Source organism: Oncorhynchus gorbuscha, linkage group LG03, assembly GCF_021184085.1.
Source record: "Oncorhynchus gorbuscha isolate QuinsamMale2020 ecotype Even-year linkage group LG03, OgorEven_v1.0, whole genome shotgun sequence".
Taxonomy (NCBI): Eukaryota; Metazoa; Chordata; class Actinopteri; order Salmoniformes; family Salmonidae; genus Oncorhynchus; species Oncorhynchus gorbuscha.
The window spans coordinates 26,688,310-26,711,478 of record NC_060175.1 but is presented as its reverse complement, the minus strand read 5'-3'; the positions used below and the strand labels follow the sequence as shown (position 1 = coordinate 26,711,478).

Genomic DNA, 23,169 nt, shown 5'->3' with positions numbered 1-23,169 from the left:
TGTCTAGTTTTTATTTTGCCGATTGCTAGTTCTCAAAGACGATATGATAAAAAAATATATATATTTTTACTACATACTCAATGTCTGGTTTTAGTAATTTGAACACTGTTCAAACATACGTGTCCTGAAAAAACGCTTACATGGTAACTGGGTGCAAGCAGAAGCTATAGACTACCCATCCATACTTAGTTACATTATCCTACAGAGGTATAGTAATAAAAAACAAACGTTTAAACAAGGTCAGTGTGATAATCTTTATTCCCTGATGAGTTAGACAAAATCCACAGTGATTACGTGTTATAATCCACTCCCTAATATCTGAGGATAAGATCAATTAACGAATTAGCTCGTAACAACCCCGCCTAAGCTAATTCAGCCAATTTTAGCCAATGACATAGGGCCCCAAAAGGGTATAAAACTCCCTGCCAGGACACCCTAGCATAGGCAAAAGGTTCACAGCCAGATCAGATCTCATCTTGCCTTTCTCTTGCATTCATTGGACATCCACTGGGTAAAGATGCAGAACGGCACAGAAGGAAGCAACTTCTACATTCCCATGTCCAACCGGACTGGGCTTGTAAGGAGTCCTTTTCTATACCAACAGTACTACTTGGCGCCTCCATGGCAATTCTATGGTCTTGCTGTCTACATGTTTTTCCTGATCTGTTTTGGATTCCCCATCAATGGTCTGACCTTGTACGTCACAGCCACAAACAAGAAGCTCCGGCAACCCCTCAACTTCATCCTGGTCAACTTGGCTGCAGCTGGAATGATCATGGTCCTCTTTGGATTCACCATCACCATCACATCTGCTGTCAATGGTTACTTCATCTGGGGACCAATGGGCTGTGCTATTGAGGGCTTCATGGCTACACTTGGAGGTAAGAAATCTTCAAAAATACAGAACCTATAGAATCCACATAGATTTAACGGATTTAAATGAATGATAAACTGTATCCAAAGTAATTGTTAATCAATTTGGAACTAAAAGGACTGTCCTAAAAGTTATTTAAATCCATTTAGAACTGAAGTAACTGACTTTGGATTGTGGTTTCATTCTCCAGGTGAGGTTGCCCTGTGGTCTCTGGTAGTGCTGGCTGTCGAGAGATACATTGTGGTCTGCAAGCCCATGGGCAGCTTCACGTTCACTGCCTCCCACGCTGGTGCTGGTGTTGCATTCACCTGGATAGCTGCTATGGCTTGTGCTGCTCCCCCACTGATTGGCTGGTCCAGGTAAGCTGTAACCAGTGTAGGAATTCTGAAGTGACATCAAATGTTATTTACATGCTTTTCAAATCATGCTCCATCCACCACCAATCCTACTCACTTACACACAATGATAATTTTGTGCATTTCTATTTCTCTTAGGTACATCCCAGAGGGCATGCAATGCTCATGTGGACCTGACTACTACACCTTGGCCGAAGGCTTCAACAATGAATCATATGTGATCTACATGTTCAGCTGCCACTTCATCATCCCAGTCTGTTTGATCGCCTTCACTTATGGAAGTCTTGTCCTCACAGTCAAGGCGGTAAGTGACTTATTACACAAACATTTATCTAGCTGTACAAAATGTACAAAATGATAGTTCTCCACTCTGATGTCTTGATTATCTTCATTTTCAGGCTGCAGCTTCCCAGCAGGACTCAGCATCTACCCAGAAAGCTGAGAAGGAAGTGACACGTATGTGCATCCTGATGGTTTGTGGTTTCATGATCGCCTGGACCCCCTATGCCACCCTCGCTGCCTACATCTTCTTCAACAAAGGAATTGCCTTCAGTGCCCAGTCCATGGCTATACCTGCCTTCTTCTCCAAGAGCTCAGCTTTGTTCAACCCCATTATCTATGTTCTGATGAACAAACAGGTTGGGAACATTATAATTGTTTTAACCTTTTTTACTTACTCTTCGAGTTTGACCTAGCAGCAACGTAATATATTGTTTGCTTAATGTGTCATGCTCAGTGCTTTTCATTATTTTCCCTCCCAGTTCCGTGGCTGCATGCTGGCCACTGTAGGGATGAAAGCAGAAGAAGATGAAACTTCTGTGTCAACAAGCAAGACAGAAGTGTCTTCTGTGGGACCTGCATAGAGACTTTCCCTCATCCTGCACTTCCTGCCCTCTGATTTCTACCCTTGTCTGATGCTCTACATGGACTGCTTTTGAAGACACTACTTTCACCAAATGGACATTATACTGTTTTGAGCTGTAATGATTGGACTCTGTCACTCCAGATAACACAGAAGTGACAAAAACAGGGCAGTGTATTGACATTCATCTGAACCCATCTCTTGTTCTCTATGATGTCACCTGAGTCGACAGACAGTCCGTTGGATAGTTTGGAGGGCTATAATTGACAATGATGAAATCTTAAGCCGAGCTCAACAATAAGACAAAATCTAGTCAACCCAGTTCACAAGGCAAATCTATACACTCACATACTGTGTCACTCAATGTAGTTGAAAATATACTTGACATACATTTTATACTCATCCAAAACAAACAGATGATTTGCCTCTCATAGGTGGTAACAATTGGATGAAACTCAGAACAGCTCTCATTTTTGTCTTGATGTATCATGAGATTGTATTTTTATGTTATTGTGAGGCTAGCAATTATTTTGTTGTCATCATTTCCTGTATATATTTTATAAATAACAAAAAATTATAGTACTAGATAAATAAATCCATGCATGAATCTACTACTTTTTTGCTGTTATTATTTTCATTTGACAACTGATTTCCAATCCACATCAAATATCATAACATCTCATTAGCACAAATTCACAAATTCTAGTATGTAGTATACATCTTATCAGCAACTATACACTACTTCCAATCAGTAGATCTTAAAGCTGAAAATGATCATGAAACATCCGCGCATTGCTACTGGAAAACACCGTCACTGCAGCTTATTTCAAATCAAGCCATTTTACAGCATCAATGCCATTCTAACAGATGTGAGGGACTTGTCAATGTAACAATACATGTGAGTCAACATCTGAATCTCTCCAACATTTCACTAATGCAAATATTCCAATGCAAATTAAAGAAACACTGTTACAAAAGCCTTTCACTTACACTACATGACCAAACGTATGTGGACACCTGCTTGTCGAACATCTCATTCCAAAATCATGGGTATTAGTGAAAAAATCAAGAGCATTAGTGAGGTCGGGCATTGATGTTGGACGATTAGGCCTGGCTCGCAGTCAGTGTTCCAATTCATTCCAAAGGTGTTTGATGGGGCTTAAGGTCAAGGCTCTGTGCAGGCCAGTCAAGTTCTTCATCACCGATCTTGAAAAACCATTCCTCTATGGACGTCACTTTGTGCACGGGGGGCATTGTCATGCTGAAACAGGAAAGGGCCTTCCCTTTCCTTTGAAAATGTAAAAAAAATAATAATACATATTTACATAAGTATTCAGATCCTTTAATATGAGACTCAAAATTAATCTCAGGGGCATCCTCTTTCCATTGATCATGCTTGAGATGTTATATAAATTGATTCGAGTCCACTTGTGGTAAATTTACCTGTGGTACATTTTGTAAAGGAACACACCTGTCTATATAAGGTCCCACAGTTGACAGTGCATGTCAGAGCAAAAACCAAGCCATGAGCTCCAAGACAGAATTGTGTCAAGGCACAGATATGGGGAAGGGTACCAAAGCATTTCTGCAGCATTGAAGGTCCTCAAGAACACAGTGGCCTCCATCATTCTTAAATGTAAGCACATTGGTGTAGGTCTAGGGTTTCAGGTAGGGTGGAGATGATATGGTCCTTGACTAGTCTCTCAAAGCACTTCATGATGACAGAAGTGAGTGCAATGGGGCGATAGTCATTTAGTTCAGTTACTTTAGCTTTCTTGGGAACATGAACAATGGTGGCCATCTTGAAGCATGTGAGGACAACAGATTGGGATAGAGATTGGCTGAATGTGTCCGTAAACACACCAGCCAGCTGGTCTGCGCATAATCTGAGGACACGTCTCGGGATGCCGTCTGGGCCGGCAGCCTTGCGAGGGTAACACGTTTAAATGTTTTACTCACGTTTGCCACGGAGAAGGAGAGCCCACAGTCTTTGGTAGTGGGCCGTGTCAGTGGCACTGTATTGTCCTCAAAGCGAGCAACGAAGTTGTTTAATTTGTCTGGGAGCAAGACGTCGATGCTGGAACGGGGCTGGTTTTCTTTTTGTAATCCGTGGTTGACTGTAGACCCTGCTACACACACCTCGTGTTTGAGCCGTTAAATTGCGGCTTTACTTTGTCTCTATTCTGATGCTTTGCTTGTTTGATTGACTCGGGAATAGCTGTACTGTTTGTGGGAGCAACAAAATGGAGTTATTGTCAGATTTGCCGAAGGCTAGGCGGGGCAGGGCTTTGTATTCTTCACGGAGGTTCGAGTAGCAATGATCCAGAAAGCTACCAGCTCTTGTCACGCATTCGATATGCTGATAGAATTTGGGAATTATTGTTCTTAGGTTAGCTTTGTTAAAATCTCCAGCTACAATAATGGAGCCTCAGTATGGCTTCCAGTTTACATGGAGTCCAGTGAAGTTCTTTCAGGGCCGACAAGGGATCTGCTTAGGGGGGATATACATGGCTGTAACTGTAACCGAAGAGAATTCTCTTCGAAGATAATGCGGTAGGCATTTGATAGTAAGGAATTCTAGTTTGGGTGAACAAAAGGACTTGAGTTCCTATATGTTGTTGTGATTACACCATGAGTCGTTAATCATAAGGCATACACCCCCACCCTTCTTCTTACCAGAGAGATGTTTGTTTCTGTCAGAGCGATGCATGAAGAAACCGGGTGGCTGTACCGGCTCTGACAACATATCCTGAGTGAGCCAAGTTTCTGTGAAACAGAGAATGTTACAATCTCTGATGTCTCTCTGGAAAGCAACTTGTGCCCAAATTTCGTTATCTAGAGATTGGACATTTGCGAGTAATATGCTCAGAAGTGGTGGATGGTGTGCTCGCCATCTGAGTCTGACCAGTAGGCCGCTCCGTCTGCCTCCCCCACGGCGACCCCGTTGTTTTGGGTCGGCCTCTGGGATAAGATTGCATGTCCGAACAAAGGATCCGCTTTGGGAAAGACGTATTCCTGGTCGTAATGATTATAAGTTGACATCACTTTTATATCCAATAGTTCTTCTCAGATTTATGTAATAACACTTTAGATTTTCTGGGCTAACGATGTAAGAAACAATACATGAAAAACTAATAATTGCATAGTTTTCTGTCGGTGCCATCTGGGGTATTGTGTGTAGATTGATGAGGGCAAAAAACTATTTAATCAATTTCATAATAAAGCTGTAAAGTAACAAAATGTGGAAAAAGTCAAAGGGTCTGAATACTTTCCGAATGCACTGTATGTTGGTTAAGCAACGGTCTTGATTGGTGTCCCATCATGCTTACAATACGACAAGCAATTTCTGACCAAAGTTGTTCTCTCTTCCCTGTTCTTTCCAATTACTGTATGCCTAATAATGATTATGCTATTGAATATGAGGTGAGTTCCATTCTAATCAGATAAAAGGTATGGAATGCTTTTATTGGATGTGAATATATTCATAATTCATTTTTCAAGGTCTGCAAGACCTTTCTTGTGGATACGACTTTGACTATCTCTCCACCTGAAATCGTCAAAACAAAACATAAGGATAACAAATTGTCAATTTAATGTCACAACATGAAGTTTGAGTCTCAGCAAAGGGGCAGCTGGAATAATGCAACCAATCTTAAAGTCAAAGCTACGAATGTAAAGAATGACAGTTCATGAGTTTGACATGATAGTTTTAAAGCCACAGTCCTAAACTTGTTTAATTATTTTTCAGACAAAAATCTGTCCTGTCACTGATTTGCTATAAAGCTGAGGGAGAAACATAACCACCCTCAAATTCATACAGTGCATTCAGAATGTATTCACACCCCTTTTACTCACTGATCTACACGCAATAACCAATAATGTCAAAGTGGAATGTTGTTTGTAGAACCGTTTCAGAATGAATTACCAATTCTAAGCTGAATGTCTTGAGTCAATAAATATTGAACCGCTTGTTACGGCAAGCCTAAATAAGTTCAGGAGTAAAACTGTACTTAATAATAACAAATTACATAAGAAGTGGACTCATTGTTTGATAATTGTAGTTATCATAATTTTTGAATCTCTCTACCCGACACATACAATTTCTGTAGTCCCTCAATCGAGTAGTGAATTTCAACCATAGATTCAATCACAAAGACCAGGGAAGTTTTTCAATGCCTCGCAAAGAAGGGTATCGATTGGTAGATGTTTAAAAAAAAAATATATATATATATATATGTATTTTTTTTAAAGGCTGACGCTGAATATTCGTTTGAGCATGGTGAAGTTATTAATTTGGCTTTGGATGGTGTATCAATACATCCAGTCACTACAAAGATAGTGTCCTTCCTAACTCAGTTACCGGAGAGGAAGGAAACTGCTCAGGGATTTCACTATGAGGCCAAAGTTGATTTTAAAACAGTTACGGAGTTTAATGGTTTTGTTATGAGAAAACTAAGGATGAATCAACAACATTGTAGTTACTCCACAATATGACAGAGTGAAAAGAAGGAAGCCTGTACAGAATTAAAACATGTCAAAACATGTATCCTGTTTGAAATAAGGCACAAAACTAAAACTGATCCAAATCCAACACAGCACATCACTGAGTATCACTCGTCTTATTTTCAAGCATGGTGGTGGCTGCATCAGCAAGGACTAGGGAGTTTATTTTAGGACAAAAATAAACAGAATAGAGCTAGGCACAGGCAAAATCTTACAGGAAAGCCTAGTTCAGTCTGGTTTCCAACAGACACTGGGAGACAAATTCAACTTTCAGCAGGACAATACCCTCCTACAAAAGATCAAATATACACTGGAGTTGCTTACCAAGATGACATTGAATGTTCCCGAGTGGCCTAGTTACGTTACCAATTGGATGGAAACCTAGCTAATGTCACTACATTTACATTTACATTTAAGTCATTTAGCAGACGCTCTTATCCAGAGCGACTTACAAATTTACAGTTTTGACTTAAATCGGCTTGAAAATCTATGGCTTCTCCAACTCTGTTAAGATGCAGTATTTGGAGAGATAGCTTCTCCACCTCCACAAAGCGTGCGTAAAAGCACAGGTACTCAGGATGATATTCTGACACTGTTGATAGTTCACTGCCTGTAAATACACTGTATCAGCCAGAACAACTTTAAAGTCTTCACTCAGAATTCCTACAAAATATGAGGACCATAATTGGTCTTGTGCGTCAGTGGATTCGCCTGTTATTAATTATGGAGATGGTTTCCATTTTTTTGCGTGTATTTTGGGATTGTCAACTTTTGTTGGTGCTTGCAAAATACATATATCCTCAGCATCTACGTTTTTACATGTTTTTTTATAGTGAATGAATATGGCTACTTTTTCCAGAAATAAGTCATACTTAAATATACCTTCATAGAAATTGACTCAAGTAAAAATGAAAGTCACCCAGTAGCCCAAAATCTTACTTGAGTAAAATTATATGATTTTATATTTACTCAAGGTATGTGGTGGAAAAAGTACTCAATTGTCATACTTGAGTAAAAGTGAAAAGTAAAAAACAATACTATACATCAAATTCCTTATATTAAGTGAACTAGATGGCACAATATTTTATATGGTCAAATCAAATCAAATTTATTTATATAGCCCTTCGTACATCAGCTGATATCTCAAAGTGCTGTACTGAAACCCAGCCTAAAACCCCAAACAGCAAGCAATGTGGGGTGGCTAGTCCTCTTCTGGCTGTGCCGGGTGGAGATTATAACACAACATGGCCAAGATGTTCAAATGTTCATAAATGACCAGCATGGTCGAATAATAGTAAGGTGGAACAGTTGAAACTGGAGCAGCAGCATGGCCAGGTGGACTGGGGACAGCAAGGAGTCATCATGTCAGGTAGTCCTTGGGCATGGTCCTAGGGCTCAGGTCCTCCGAGAGGGAGAAAGAAAGAGAGAAAGAGAGAATTAGAGAACGCACACTTAGATTCACACAGGACACCGAATAGGACAGGAGAAGTACTCCAGATATAACAAACTGACCCTAGCCCCCCGACACAAACTACTGCAGCATAAATACTGGAGGCTGAGACAGGAGGGGTCAGGAGACACTGTGGCCCCATCCGAGGACACCCCCGGACAGGGCCAAACAGGAAGGATATAACCCCACCCACTTTGCCAAAGCACAGCCCCCACACCACTAGAGGGATATCATCAACCACCAATTTACCATCCTGAGACGTGGCTGAGTATAGCCCACAAAGAACTCCGCCACGGCACAACCCAAGGGGGGGGGGGGGGTGCCAACCCAGACAGGATGACCACAACAGTGAAACAACCCACTCAGGTGACGCACCCCCTCCAGGGACGGCATGAGAGAGCCCCAGTAAGCCAGTGACTCAGCCCCTGTAATAGGGTTAGAGGCAGAGAATCCCAGTGGAGAGAGGGGAACCGGCCAGGCAGAGACAGAAAGGGCGGTTCGTTGCTCCAGAGCCTTTCCGTTCACCTTCCCACTCCTGGGCCAGACTACACTCAATCATATGACCCACTGAAGAGATGATTCTTCAGTAAAGACTTAAAGGTTGAGACCGAGTTTGCGTATCTGACATGGGTAGGAGAAAGGAGAAAGCCCTGCCTCCAGCTGTTTGCTTAGAAATTCTAGGGACAATTAGGAGGCCTGCGTCTTGTGACCGTAGCGTACGTGTAGGTATGTACGGCAGGACCAAATCAGAGAGATAGGTAGGAGCAAGCCCATGTAATACTTTGTAGGTTAGCAGTAAAACCTTGAAATCAGTCCTTGCTTTGACAGGAAGCCAGTGTAGAGAGGCTAGCACTGGAGTAATATGATCAAATTATTTGGTTATAGTCAGGATTCTAGCAGCCGTATTTAGCACTAACTGAAGTTTATTTAGTGCTTTATCCAGGTAGCCGGAAAGTAGAGCATTGCAGTGGTCTAACCTAGAAGTGACAAAAGCATGGATTAATTTTTCTGCATCATTTTTGGACAGAAAGTTTCTGATTTTTGCAATGTTACGTAGATGGAAAAAAGCTGTCCTTTAAATGCTCTTGATATGTTCTTCAAAAGAGAGCAGGGTCCAGAGCAACGCCGAGGTCCTTCACAGTTTTATTTGAGACGACTGTACAACCATTAAGATTAATTGTCAGATTCAACAGAAGATCTCTTTGTTTCTTGGGACCTAGAACAAGCATCTCTGTTTTGTTCGAGTTTAATAGTAGAAAGTTTGCAGCCATCCACTTCCTTATGTCTGAAACACATGCTTCTTGCGAGGGCAATTTTGGGGCTTCACCATGTTTCATTGAAATGTACAGCTGTGTATCATCCGCATAGCAGTGAAAGTTAACATTATGTTTTCGAATAACATCTCCAAGAGGTAAAATATATATTGAAAACAATAGTGGTCCTAAAACGGAACCTTGAGGAACACCGAAATTTACAGTTGATTTGTCAGAGGACAAACCATTCACAGAGACAAACTGACATCTTTCCGACAGATAAGATCTAAACCAGGCCAGAACTTGTCCGTGTAGACCAATTTGGGTTTCCAATCTCTCCAAAAGAATGTGGTGATCGATGGTATCAAAAGCAGCACTAAGGTCTAGGAGCACGAGGACAGATGCAGAGCCTCGGTCCGATGCCATTAAAATGTCATTTACGACCTTCACAAGTGCCGTCTCAGTGCTATGATGGGGTCTAAAACCAGACTGAAGCATTTCGTATACATTGTTTTGTCTTCAGGAAAGCAGTGAGTTGCTGCGCAACATCCTTCTCTAAAATCTTTGAGAGGAATGGAAGATTCGATATAGGCCGATAGTTTTTTATATTTTCTGGGTCAAATGGGCACACTCCAACACTCAGACATCATTCACAAACACAGTATTAGGATTAGTATTTTGATTGACCTACAGTACCAGTCAAAGATTGGGCACACCTACTCATTCAAGGGTTTTTCTTTATTTTTACTATTTTCTACATTGTACAATAGTGAAGACATCAACACTATGACATAACACATATGGAAACATGTAGTGACCAAAAAAGTGTTAAACAAATCAAAATATATTTTATATTGAGATTCTTCAAAGTAGACACCATTTTTCTTTATTTGTAAAGGTTTGTAAAATTCCTGAAAATAAAAATGGCTTTTTGGTTTAAATTTAAGGTTAGGGTTCGGCACAAGGCTAGCAGTGTGGTTGAGGTTTAAAATACAATTTTAAGAAGATAAATTGTAAAAAACATAAATATGCAGGCTTTATGACTTTGTGGCTGTGGTAGTAAAGTGTTTTTTCTCAAAGTTGGCAGGATGTCACATGTCCTATCTACATCAGTACACCGGTAACAACCTAATCACTACAAAAACTTCGATTCTATCAAAAAAAGCTACTCCTTGAAAATAAGCCATAACATTTTTTGTTAACCAATCTTGACACTCTCTCATTGACCTCCCTACAAAATATTGCTTGATGAGCGAAAAAAAAATCTAAATTGGCACCTGATGAAGAAAACAGATTGTGGGCTTAGTTATCCCTCTCACTTCACTCATCCTCTCTGGATATGTTTTATAGCCTACCTTTTAAGAGTGGGATGAATTTCAGACAGACAAATAAGGGCGATCAATATTTATTTGTAGGCAATGAAATAAACTATAGCCTAATCTTATTTAAGAATGAAATTTTCTTGGAAAGATAACTGCCCCATGCTTCTCTGCCCATGCATACATAGGCTTTATTTAACCTACTCTATTTAATTGAGACCACACACAAACCTGATCTCTTCAGTATGGCTACTGAACTTGAAGCAGCCAGAATGAGAGGAGACACTTGCACTTTCTCTTGAGCTAGGTGTGGCATATAGGATATAGCATACCTTTCAGGAGGACGATTTGCATGCAGAGACAAATAAATGTGTAATCAATATTTAGTGAAAATGAAGATCCAGGGAGACCGGTTTCCAAATAATCTGCGGGACAACTAACATATTTTGATCCCAAAAGTGTCTGTGTGAACGCTCGCTTCCAACCGCATCATGAAAAATGCTGACCCCGTCGCAATGATAGTATATCTGTCAGGACCCGCAGTAGTAATGGGAAGTTCGCCTCTTTTTAGTGACTCAGATCTTTTCGACTCATTCAGTCAAAAGAATGAATCGGTGGATTCATTTAATAAATTTGAGTCAGTAATGCCCAGAGCACGCAGGGCCCTTTACCAGCAAACTCGGAACTGAAAACTTGAAAGAGTCATGATTCTACAAGTCTCCTGTTCGCATGTCGTTCACCATAGGGGGCTTATTGGACCTGCCATTTGTGATTGATACCCACAATATCGTTCAGTCACGAGAGTGATACCCACAATATCGTTCAGTCACGAGAGTGATACCCACAATATCGTTCAGTCACGAGAGTGATACCCACAACATCGTTCAGTCACGAGAGTGATACCCACAATATCGTTCAGTCACGAGAGTGATACCCACAACATTGTTCAGTCACGAGAGTGATACCCACAATATCGTTCAGTCACGAGAGTGATACCCACAATATCGTTCAGTCACGAGAGCGATACCCACAATATCGTTCTCCAACTGCAGCACCCTAGATGATTTTGTTCTCTAGTTTGAGTTTGTTGAGCAGAGAGGCTGTGTATGTTTTGGTTGTGTCTATCGTAACATTCAATAATAAATTAACTGTATTCCTTATTGCACCATGCTATCAATTATCAGTTCTATTCAATAATAAATTAACTGTATTCCTTATTGCACCATGCTATCAATTATCAGTTCTAAACAAGTATTTTTCGCCCGCAGCATGATCAATCTTTCCTTGCCCACAAACTGTTGCTGGTCGTGATCCGGACTCGCTGTGCCGGAGGAGCGTATTATTCCTGATGTAAAATTAATTGCTTCCAGGAGATCAAATGACTGACTAAAGTGAACGAGGCACTCTGAAAAAACAAATAATGACTCTCGAGTCAGTTAAAAGATTTGTTCAAAAATAACAAATCGTTCGTGAACTGCACATCACTAACCTGCATGTCTCGTGGACATCCCGCAGGAATGCAGCCCTCTCTCTACTCTGCCATCCTCTTCAAAGACAAGCAAGGTTACAGATGCTCAGAACATTCTAAGCTATTTGTGTCCTTAAATACGTTAAATATATCATCCTACCCTTAAGAATTATTCTCATGAGTCTATGACATTTTGGAGTTTAGTTTCTTTCCAATTACTACTTTAACAAAAATGTTTTGTTGTTTTTGTGGGGAGGGGGGGTCCTTGACAATGCATTGATATTTTAATTTGTATTACATTCCAAAATATGTGAGAATAATGTGGACATTTCCTGACCAAATTTATTGGATGCATGCATTCTGTGGCCTCAGCCTGGTCACATAGACTTAACAAAGTAAATGTAAATCCGGGACACTCACATTAGTATGACACTCTGGTGTGGTTACATAAGACAGATGGTTATTTAAGGCAAAGATTTGGGTAGGGTGGTTGGTCTTGGTAGATGGGTGACACAAATGTCTAGCAACCCAAAGGTTTGTGAGTTTGAATCTCTTCACGGACAACTTTAGCATTTAAGCTAATTAGCAACTTTTCAACTACTTATATCTGTTGAGCTACTTTGCATGTTAGCTAACCCTTCCCCTGACTCTAACCTTAACCTCTTTAGCTATCCCTTCCATTAACCTTAACCTTAACCCATAGCATATGTTTAAAAAATGTGTAACATATTGTATGTTGTGCAAATTTATTACATATTGTGCGTTCTGCAAATTCACAACATATAATATGAATTGTAATTCGTAACATATAAAAAATGGGTGATGGACAACCACAAATGAATGCATACCAACCAAACGTAACATTTCATACTATACTGAACAAAAATATAAATGCAACTTGTACATTTTTGGTCATGAGCTGAAATAACAGATCTCAGAAATGTTCCATATGCACAAAAATCTTATTTCTATCAAATGTTGTGCCCAAATTTGTTTACATCACTGTTAGTGAGCATTTCTCCTTTGTAAGATAATCTATCCACCTGACAGGGGTGGCATATCAAGAAGTTGTTTAAACAGCATGATCAAATACAAAGGTGCACCTTGTGTTGTGGACACTAAAAGGCCACTCTAAAATGTACAGTTTTGTCACATAACACAATGCCACAGATGTCTCAAGTTTTGAGGGAGCGTGCAACTGACATCCTGACTGCACTACTGTCCAACAGAGCTGTTGCCAGAGAATGTAATGTTCATTTCTCCACCATAAGCCATCTCCAACATTGTTTTAGAAAAATTGGCAGTACGTCCAACTGACCTCACAACTGCAGACCACAGGCATGGCGCTGTGGGGGCGAGCGGTTTGCTGATGTCAACATTGTGAACAGTATGCCCAATGGTGGCTGTAGTGTTTTGGTATGGGCAGGCATAAGTAGTGGAAAAAAACCCAATTGCATTTTATCGATAGCAATTTGAATGCACAGAGATACCGTGACGAGATCATGAGGCGCATTACCATGCCATTCACCAGCCACCATCACCTGCACAATGCACGGCCCCATGTCGCAAGGATCTGTACACAGTTCCTGGAAGCTGAAAATGTCCCAGTTCTTCCATGGCCTGCATACTCACCAGACATGTCCCCCATTGAGCATGTTTGGGATGATTTGGACTGACGTGTATGATGTGTTCCAGTTCCCGCCAATATCCAGCAACTTCGCACAACAATTGAAGAGCAGTGGGACAACATTTTACAGGCCACAATCAACAGCCTGATCAACTCTATGCAAAGGAGCTGTGTCGCACTGCATGAGGCAAATTGTGGTCACACCAGATACTGGATGCATTCCAAACTTCCCTCAGCCATGCATTCTCTTCCCTCAGCCCTCAAATTAAGTGGACACTTCTGATGACGTATCATGACGTCTGACGAGTGGTCCTTCTGTAGCTCAGTTGGTAGAGCATGGCGCTTGTAACGCCAGGGTAGTGGGTTCGATCCCCAGGACCACCCATACGTAGAATGTATGCACACATGACTGTAAGTCGCTTTGGATAAAAGCGTCTGCTAAATGGCATATATTATTATATTATTATATTACACAAGTAGGGCAAGGGGCGAAGGAGGAATGAATGATTTTTAAGTGGACTGCCCTTGCCCGAAAATTTGTCACTCCTTCGTCCCTCCACATTTACGGTGAGGTTTTAAGTTTTGGCGTACCTTTCTTAGCGGATGTACAATCATTGCAAATTGAATTATGGGGCATTTCAGGCCACGAAGTGAACATAATTGTGTACTCGCAAACTCCATTAAAAACAAGAGCTGAGGGTTTTACGTTGCAAACTTTCCTTTCTTGGCTAATCATTTAGACCAACAACAAATATGGCTGCGGGGATACCCCCAAAGGCATAGGGCGAGGGTAAGTGGATGAGGGTGTGTCTTTTTGGAAACACAGCCAACGACTGGTTTTCAGATCCACGCCCCTACCTTTTTCTTTAAGGTATCTGTGACCAACAGATGCAGATCTGTATTCCCAGTCATATGAAATCCATAGATTAGGTCCTAAAGACAGATTACCTTATATGAACCGTAACTCAGTAAAATGTGTTTTATACCATTCACTCCATTCCAGCCATTATTATGAGCCGTCTTCCCCTCAGCAGTCTCCACTGCTGACCAATATTGAATACTCAATGCCCTACTTGTTAACAATATTTTCAGAATCTCAGGATATAAAATGAACATGAAAGAAAACACAAAATATTAAGGATAGGCTCCCGAATGGCTCCCTAGTGGTGCAGCAGTCTAGGTCACTGCATCTCACTGCTAGAGGTGTCACTACAGGCACCCTGGTTCAAATCCAGGTTGTATCCCAACCGGCTGTGATTGGGAGTGCCATAGGGTGGCACACAATTGGCCCATCGTTGTCTGGGTTTGGCTGGTGAAGGCTGTATTGTAAATTTGAATTTGTTCTTAACTGACTTTCCTAGTTACATACAAATTCGGAAAAATAAATTGCATAACTCATGATCTATAGCAATCCTTTAAGTGGACCACAAAAAATATCAAATACTTAGGATGCTTAATAATTGACGACAAAATACAAATATTTAGGAGATAAAGTTATCCCATTACTCAACAATATGAAAGCAGATCTATTTAAATGGAACAATCTTCCCATAAATCTTACAGGTAGAATAAACCTCTTCAGAATGGCATGGTTCCCCTTGTGTTTATATTTATTCTCGGTAATACCAATGACTCCACTGAAGACATTCTTTAAAGAAGTATACTCGGTCATAACAGACATGAGCAAATACAACTCATAGAATAAAAAGGAAAGTATCACATCTTTCCAAGTCAGAGGGTGGTTTTAACCTTCCAGACATGGAAAAATATCAACTCGATACCCAGGGCTAACTAACTAATGGCATAAAATGACATGAAAACATAAATTACTTGGTAATAGGAAATATATCTAATTCTATGACAGAATTTTGGACTGACCAATGGAGATATTTTAAAATACATGCACCTTAAAGGTTTCATATTAACACATTTCCAATTGAAATATTTTGGACATCAGAGCAAACTTATATGAATCCTATTTGAGTCAGAAAAGGAAATTCACATGATAGGTAAATTATACAAAATCCAATCCAATCAAATGAGACTTAAAATAACTGATATCGGCACAAGATGGAGGGAATGTTGGAACATAACTAACAAAATTACAGTTAACAATTTACACTTAATCCAGTAAAAACTAATGGTAAGATTCACAAATTCTACAGCACAAAGGCACATCATGTCTTCAGTGTTAAACTAGCAATAATCCATGTCTCCTAGGAATGCTATGAAATCCAAAAGTTATGGGAGAAGTTTCCTGTCAGAAGTATTACAATGTAAATTTACTTTAATCAGTCTGTCTGAATATTTCAAGACATGGCATATGAGGGTGCAGTGAGATATCCAATGGGTTGCACCTTACCTTTTCTTCTCAAACCTTGTTGAAAAAATTTATACTTAATGTAACATAGCCACTGGGAGTCAAGAAGCAGGTGGTAAGTTTACTATAACAAATAACATGAACGACACAACGTAGGAGAAGCGTCTAGACATGAAAAACAGAAACAATGCCACCTGGGAGTGCCAGATAAAGGGGAGGTAATGGAGTCCAGGTGTGCGTAATGATGAAAGCCAGGTGCTTGTAATGATGGTTCCCAGGACCGGTGGTTAGTAAACCGGCGACACCGAACGCAGGAGGGGAGGAGCGGGAGTAGACATAACAATTAAAAACGGGATATCAACCAATCCTCCATCGTTTAAACAATGGAATGGTCTAACGCTTTATTTTTTAAATATTGAAAGATGTGTGGACGATGTAGATAAACAAAATGGTGCAGTTTGAGGCTATGTGGCTGAAGAGTGATACAGGCGCTGGAGATGGGGGTGTGAGCAGGTGGATCTTTGCAGGGGATGTTTGTATTGTTAAAAATCAGAAATAAAATGGATTTAATCCAATTTGATTTCAGTCTGTAACAGCATTTGGAATAACAATTACTTCACCATGCTCAAAGGGATATTCAATGTCTGCTTTTTTTAAACCCATATACCAATAGGTGCCCTTCTTTGCAAGGCATTGGAAAATCTCTCTGGTCTTTGTGGTTGACTGTGTTTGAAATCCACTGCTCGACTTAGGGATCAGAGATGAGGTAGTCATTTAACACTATTATTGCACACAGAGTGAGTCCATGCAGCTTATTATGTGACGTGTTAAGCAAATTCTTATTACTGAACTTATTTAGTATTGCCATAAATGGATTTGAATATGTATTGACTCGATACATTTTCAGCTTTTCATTTTTTATTTAAAAAAAAATGTGTAAACACATCATTCTAGTTTGACAATATTTACATGTAATCCATTTTAAATTCAGGCTGTAACACAACAAAATGTGAAAAAAGTCAAGGGGTGTGAATACTTTCTGAAGGCACTGTAAACTGCCTCTACCCTCTGTTCTAATTGCATGGTTTGTCTACAGAAGCTGGTTCAAGCATTCAAGACATTACCCTGAAGAAGGCACAGTGATGCTGAAATGCTAGCGTTTTATCCAATAAATTATTGGGAGTTTATTATAGTGTGCGACTCTATTTTATAGCTAACAGCTGGTGTCTGATCTATAATATGAAGGAAGTCTCGAGGTTCTGCTCGCCTGATTTAGAATACCTCATGATAAGCTGTAGACCATACCATTTACTAAGAGAGATTTCATCTACATGTATATTTTTTGAAGCTGTTTATTTACCACAAACTGATGCTGGCACTAAGCCAACAAGAAAATGCTCATCCAGAGCCAGCGCTCCTAGTGATTTTAATGCAGGAAAACCTGCAGAAGGAAATCCTTCTGACAAATTTCTACCAGCATTTCACCTGTGCAACTAGAAGGGGGAAAAAACCTCTAGATCACCTTTGCTCCACACACAGATGACGAACAAAGCTCTCCCTAGTCCTCCATTTTGTAAATCTTACCAAAACTCTAGTCTCCTGATTGTTATTTACAAGCAAATACTCAAAACAGGAAGTACCAGTGACACACTCAATTCGGAAGTGGTCCGATGTTGTGGATGCTAAACTACAGGACTGTTTTGCAAGCACAGACTGGAATATGTTCCGGGATTCATCCGATGGCATTGAGGAGTTTACCACATCAGTCACGGCTTCATTAATAAGTGCATCTATGACGTCACCTCCACAGTGAACGCATGTACATATTCCAACCAGAAGCCATGGATTATAGGAAACATCCATACTGAGCTAAAGGCTAGAGCTGCCACTTTCAAGGAGCGGGACACTAACCCTTACGCTTATAAGAAATCCCACTACGCCCTCCGACAACCATAAAACAGGCAAAGCATCAAAACAGGATGAAAATAGAATCCTACTAAACCGTATCTGACACTCATTATTGAATATGGCAGGGCATGCGAACTATCATGGATTACAAATGGAAGTCCAGCCATGAGCTGCCCAGTGACAGGAGCCTACCAGACATGCTAAATGCCTTCTATGCTTGATTTGAGGCAAGCAATGCTGAACCATGGGTGAGAGCACCAGCTGTTCCGGACGACTGTTTGATCACGCTCTCTGTAGCCGATGTGAGTAAGACTTTTAAACAGGTTAACATTCACAAGGCCGCAGGACCAGACAAATTATAAGGACACATAATCAGAGTATGCACTGACCAGCTGGCAAGTGTCTTAGATTACATTTTCAAACTCTCCCTGATAACAGTCTGTAATACCTACATGTTTCAAACATAACTATTGTTCCCAACAATGCCAAGGTAACCTGTCTAAATGACTTTCACCTTGTAGTACTCACATTTGTAGCCATGAAATGCTTTGAAAGGGTGACACCCTGGACACCCAGTGAAGAGGCGACTCCAGGATGCTGGTCTTGTAGGCAGAGTTGCAAGAAAAAGCCATGTCTAAGACTGGCCAATAAAAATAAAATATCATGATGGGCAAAATAACAGACACTGGACAGAGGAACTCTGCCTAGGCCAGCATCCCGGAGTTGCATCTTCACTGTTGATGTTGAGACTGGTGTTTTGCGGGTACTATTTATTGAAGCTGAAAGTTGAGGACTTGTGAGGCATCTATTTCTGAAACTAAACACTAATGTACTTGTTGTCCTGCTCAGTTGTGCACCAGGGACTCCCACTCCTCTTTCTATTGTGGTTAAAGCCAGTTTGCGCTGTTCTTTGAAGGGAGTAGTACACAGCGTTGAGTTTCTTGGCAATTTCTCACATAGAATAGCTTTCACTTTTCAGAACAAGAATTGACTGATGAGTTTCAGAAGAAAGTTCTTTGTTTCTAGCCATTTTGAGCCTGCAATTCGAACCCACATATGCTGATGCTCCAGATACTCAACTAGTTTAATGAAGGCCAGTTTTATTGCTTCTTTAATCAGCAGAACAGTTTTCAGCTGTGCTAACATAAGTGCTAAAGAGTTTTCTAATGATCAATTAGCCTTTTCAAATTATAAACTTGGATTAGCTAACACAATGTGTCATTGGAACACAGGAGTGATGGTTGCTAGTGATGGGCCTCTGTACGCCTAAGTAGATATTCCATAAAAACAATATCTACACTATATTTCTTATCAATTTGATATTATTTTAATGGATGAAAATTTGCTTATCTTTCAAAAACAAGGACATTCCTAAGTGACCCCAAATGATTTCTGTATTTTATTTTCAATAAATTAGCAGACATTTAAAAAAAAAATATTTTCACTTTGTCATTATGGGTTCTTGTGTGTGGATGGGTGAGATTTTTTTTTTTGTAATCTATTTAGAATTCCGTCTGTTGTACAATACAATGTGGAATAAGTTATTGTGTATGAATGCTTTCTGAAGGCACTGTAGTTGCTAACAGGTGTAAATAAAACTAGGTCAGTGTGATAATCTTTATTCTTTAATTAGTTGAATTAGATTATTTAGTCACAATAAGCCCTTTCCTTTATCTGAGGTTAAGATCAATTAACAAATTAGTTCCTAAGCCAATTTAGCCAATTTTAGACCCAATGACATAGGGACCCAAAATGATATAAACCACCCTACCTGGACAACCTAGCACAGGCAAGGTTGACAGCCAGATCAGATCTCAGCTTGTCTTTCTCTTGCATTTGTTGGATATCCACTGAGCGAAGATGCAAAACGGCACAGAAGGAAGCAACTTCTACATCCCCATGTCCAACAGGACTGGGCTTGTAAGGAGTCCTTTTCTATACCAACAGTACTACTTGGCGCCTCCATGGCAATACTATGGTCTTGCTGTCTACATGTATTCTTCCTGATCTGTTTTGGATTCCCCATCAACGGTCTGACCTTGTACGTCACAGCCACAAACAAGAAGCTCCGGCAACCCCTCAACTTCATCCTGGTCAACTTGGCTGCAGCTGGAATGATCATGGTCCTCTTTGGATTCACCATCACCATCACATCTGCTCTTAATGGTTACTTCATCTTTGGGCCAATGGGCTGTGCTATTGAGGGCTTCATGGCTACACTTGGAGGTAAGAAATAAAACAAATACAAGGGAATCTACTTCAGTTTAACCTGATTTAAAATAATGTACTGTACTCAAAGTTAGAACTGAAATAAATCAATTTGATTTAAAATAAATGACTTCAGATTGTGGTTTCATTCCCCAGGTGAGGTTGCCCTGTGGTCTCTGGTAGTGCTGGCTGTCGAGAGATACATTGTGGTCTGCAAGCCCATGGGCAGCTTCACGTTCACTGCCTCCCACGCTGGTGCTGGTGTGGCATTCACCTGGATAGCTGCTCTGGCTTGTGCTGCTCCCCCACTTTTTGGCTGGTCCAGGTAAGCTGTAACCAGTGTAGAAACATTAAAGTAACATAAAATGTTATTCACATGGTATTCAAGTCATGCTCCATCCATCACCAATCCTACTCACTCACACACAATGATAATATTGTGCATTTCTATTTCTCTTAGGTACATCCCAGAGGGCATGCAATGCTCATGTGGACCTGACTACTACACCTTGGCCGAAGGCTTCAACAATGAATCATATGTGATCTACATGTTTACCTGCCACTTCATCATCCCAGTCTGTATGATCGCCTTCACTTATGGAAGCCTGGTCCTCACAGTCAAGGCGGTAAGCAGCTTTTTACAACAACAACATTTATCTAGCTGTTCAACATAGTGGATATTGTGTACAATGTAGGGGATAGTTCTCCACTCTGATGTCTTGATTATCTTAATTTTCAGGCTGCAGCTTCCCAGCAGGACTCAGCATCTACCCAGAAAGCTGAGAAGGAAGTGACACGTATGTGCATCCTGATGGTTTGTGGTTTCATGATCGCCTGGACCCCCTATGCCACCCTCGCTGCCTACATCTTCTTCAACAAAGGAATTGCCTTCAGTGCCCAGTCCATGGCTATACCTGCCTTCTTCTCCAAGAGCTCAGCTTTGTTCAACCCCATTATCTATGTTCTGATGAACAAACAGGTTGGTAACAGCCATTTTTTCTCTCTACTTGGAACACTGAGTTTGACCTAGCAGCATTAGAACAGATTTTTTGTTAAATGTATTTTGACTTGTCATGCCCATTTCTTTTCATTCTCTATACATGTTTTACATTTTCTACTTACTCTTTGAGTTTGACCTAGCAGCAACATATTGCATTGTTTGTTTAATGTGTTATGCTCATTGCTTTTCATTATTTTCCCTCCCAGTTCCGTGGCTGCATGCTGGCTGCTGTAGGGATGAAAGCAGAAGAAGAGGAGACGTCTGTGTCAGCAAGCAAGACAGAAGTGTCTTCTGTGGGACCTGCATAGAGACTTTCCCCTCATCCTGCACTCTGATTTCTACCCTTGTCTAATTCTGTACAATACATGAACTGTTTTTGAAGACTTCTACGAATTGGACATTATGTGCTGATTATTTAATTTATTCATAGCAATTGGACTCCAGAACAAACTCAAGAACTGCATTTTGCTGCATAGATTCCTAAAATGAACTGATGTAAAGAGTTTTTATTATAAGTTTACTGCAGGTTGTGACAGAATCAGGGCAGTGTATTGACATCTAATAAAAAAAACAATTTATTGTTCTCTTTGCTCTCACCTCAGTCAAGAGACAACTTCCCAACTGGAGGGCTATAATTTACGATGGTAACATCTAAAGGCAAACTCAACAATAAGACACAACCTAGTTTCTACAGTTCATAAGGAACACGAGATATTACGCAAAACCTCTCTTCACTAACACTGCGTCATTCGGCACGGTGTCACTCAATGTAGTTGAGATTGGATCACGAGATTGTATTTTTATGTTATTGTGAGGATAGCAATTATTTTGCTGGCATGTGTCATCATTTAATGTAAATATTTTATAAATAACAAACAATTGTGGTACTAGATAAATAAATATATAATAACAAATACTTCTTTGTTGTGATATTCATTTGACAACTGATTTCCAATCCTACCTTCATTCATGTTCAGTGGGTAGTAAGGGGAGAGTTGAGCCATTTTTTGCATTCAGCATCACTCCATTAGGAAAATCAGTTTTCTACATATATTTTATAATGTTGTGTATCCCTGGAAATAATCAGGATTTTTGTCAAAATTACAATTTTGAAGACATAGTTTGTCCAAAAACATTGGTATCTTGGCAGTTTTTTAGCTGCGAGAAATTTCTCAACTTAATTCAATATTATCACTACCTTTTGGTAACCATATCTATATTTATTTCCCAAACACAATTCAACCCAATTACAATAACTTTTTTTGTCTTTGTTACGAATCCCTTTTGGCCCGACAGTCTAGGGGGGATGGTAATGAGACCCGTAACATAACTCATGCAAATTATTATTGTGACAAAGTAAAAGTGTGAACGAAATACGACAACAGAAATTGTCTCTAGGTTTATTTATAAAACACGGTAATGGGGGAGCAGGAAAAGGGGCTGAGCTGGACCCAAGGAAAGAAACAATAAATATACAAAAACACACCCCTTAGACTAGCCTACTTTAACAGCTAACTAACTAACCAAAAATACAGTGGGTGGTCAGTTCTACCTAGTGTATTTAACAAAGTTCAACGGGTAGTGTATGCCCATGGGCTACTTGTCTTGGTTTCCCTTTTCCCACGAGACAAACAAACACCATAACCAAAAACAATACTCACAGGTGATGACAAAGTGCTTGGAGGTGCTTTAAACAAAAGAGAGGTTAAGATACAAAGCGAGAGAAACACAGAGACCTACAGACATGGCATTTACAGAGAGATTGAGCTAGAGATTGAGCTGAGCTGCACTGAACAAACAAATGATGGGGTTTTTAAACCATGGGGAAGGAACTGTGATAGGTCAGGAAATAGGAGGAGGTGGGTCTTCTGATTGATGATTGATTGTTGACTGATTGGGGAGTGATGATTTTCACCTGTGAGGGGAGAAGGAGAGAAAAGAAACACACACACAGGATACACACACACAGGATAACTGTATCCGTAACTGTCTTTTAATAATTGTAAGCATCTTTTTACAGA

General features: G+C 40.2%; 1 protein-coding gene and 1 pseudogene across 2 annotated transcripts; both read left to right on the top strand.

Moving 5' to 3' along the window:
• Positions 1 to 442: 442 nt before the first annotated feature.
• Positions 443 to 22,064, top strand: LOC124029505 (green-sensitive opsin-4-like). Of its 2 annotated transcripts, XM_046341201.1 has the most exons (6): positions 443 to 881; positions 1,065 to 1,233; positions 1,369 to 1,534; positions 1,629 to 1,868; positions 1,992 to 2,122; positions 21,478 to 22,064. In XM_046341201.1, the coding sequence occupies exons 1-5, from the start codon at positions 518 to 520 to the stop codon at positions 2,091 to 2,093; spliced, it is 1,041 nt and encodes a 346-aa protein (XP_046197157.1). In that variant the 5' UTR covers positions 443 to 517; the 3' UTR covers positions 2,094 to 2,122; positions 21,478 to 22,064. The 2 variants fall into 2 exon arrangements, with proteins under 2 accessions (XP_046197157.1, XP_046197152.1); XM_046341196.1 differs by lacking the exon at positions 21,478 to 22,064 and having other exon boundaries at positions 1,992 to 2,703.
• Positions 19,726 to 21,493, top strand: LOC124029525 (annotated as a pseudogene).
• Positions 22,065 to 23,169: the final 1,105 nt, after the last annotated feature.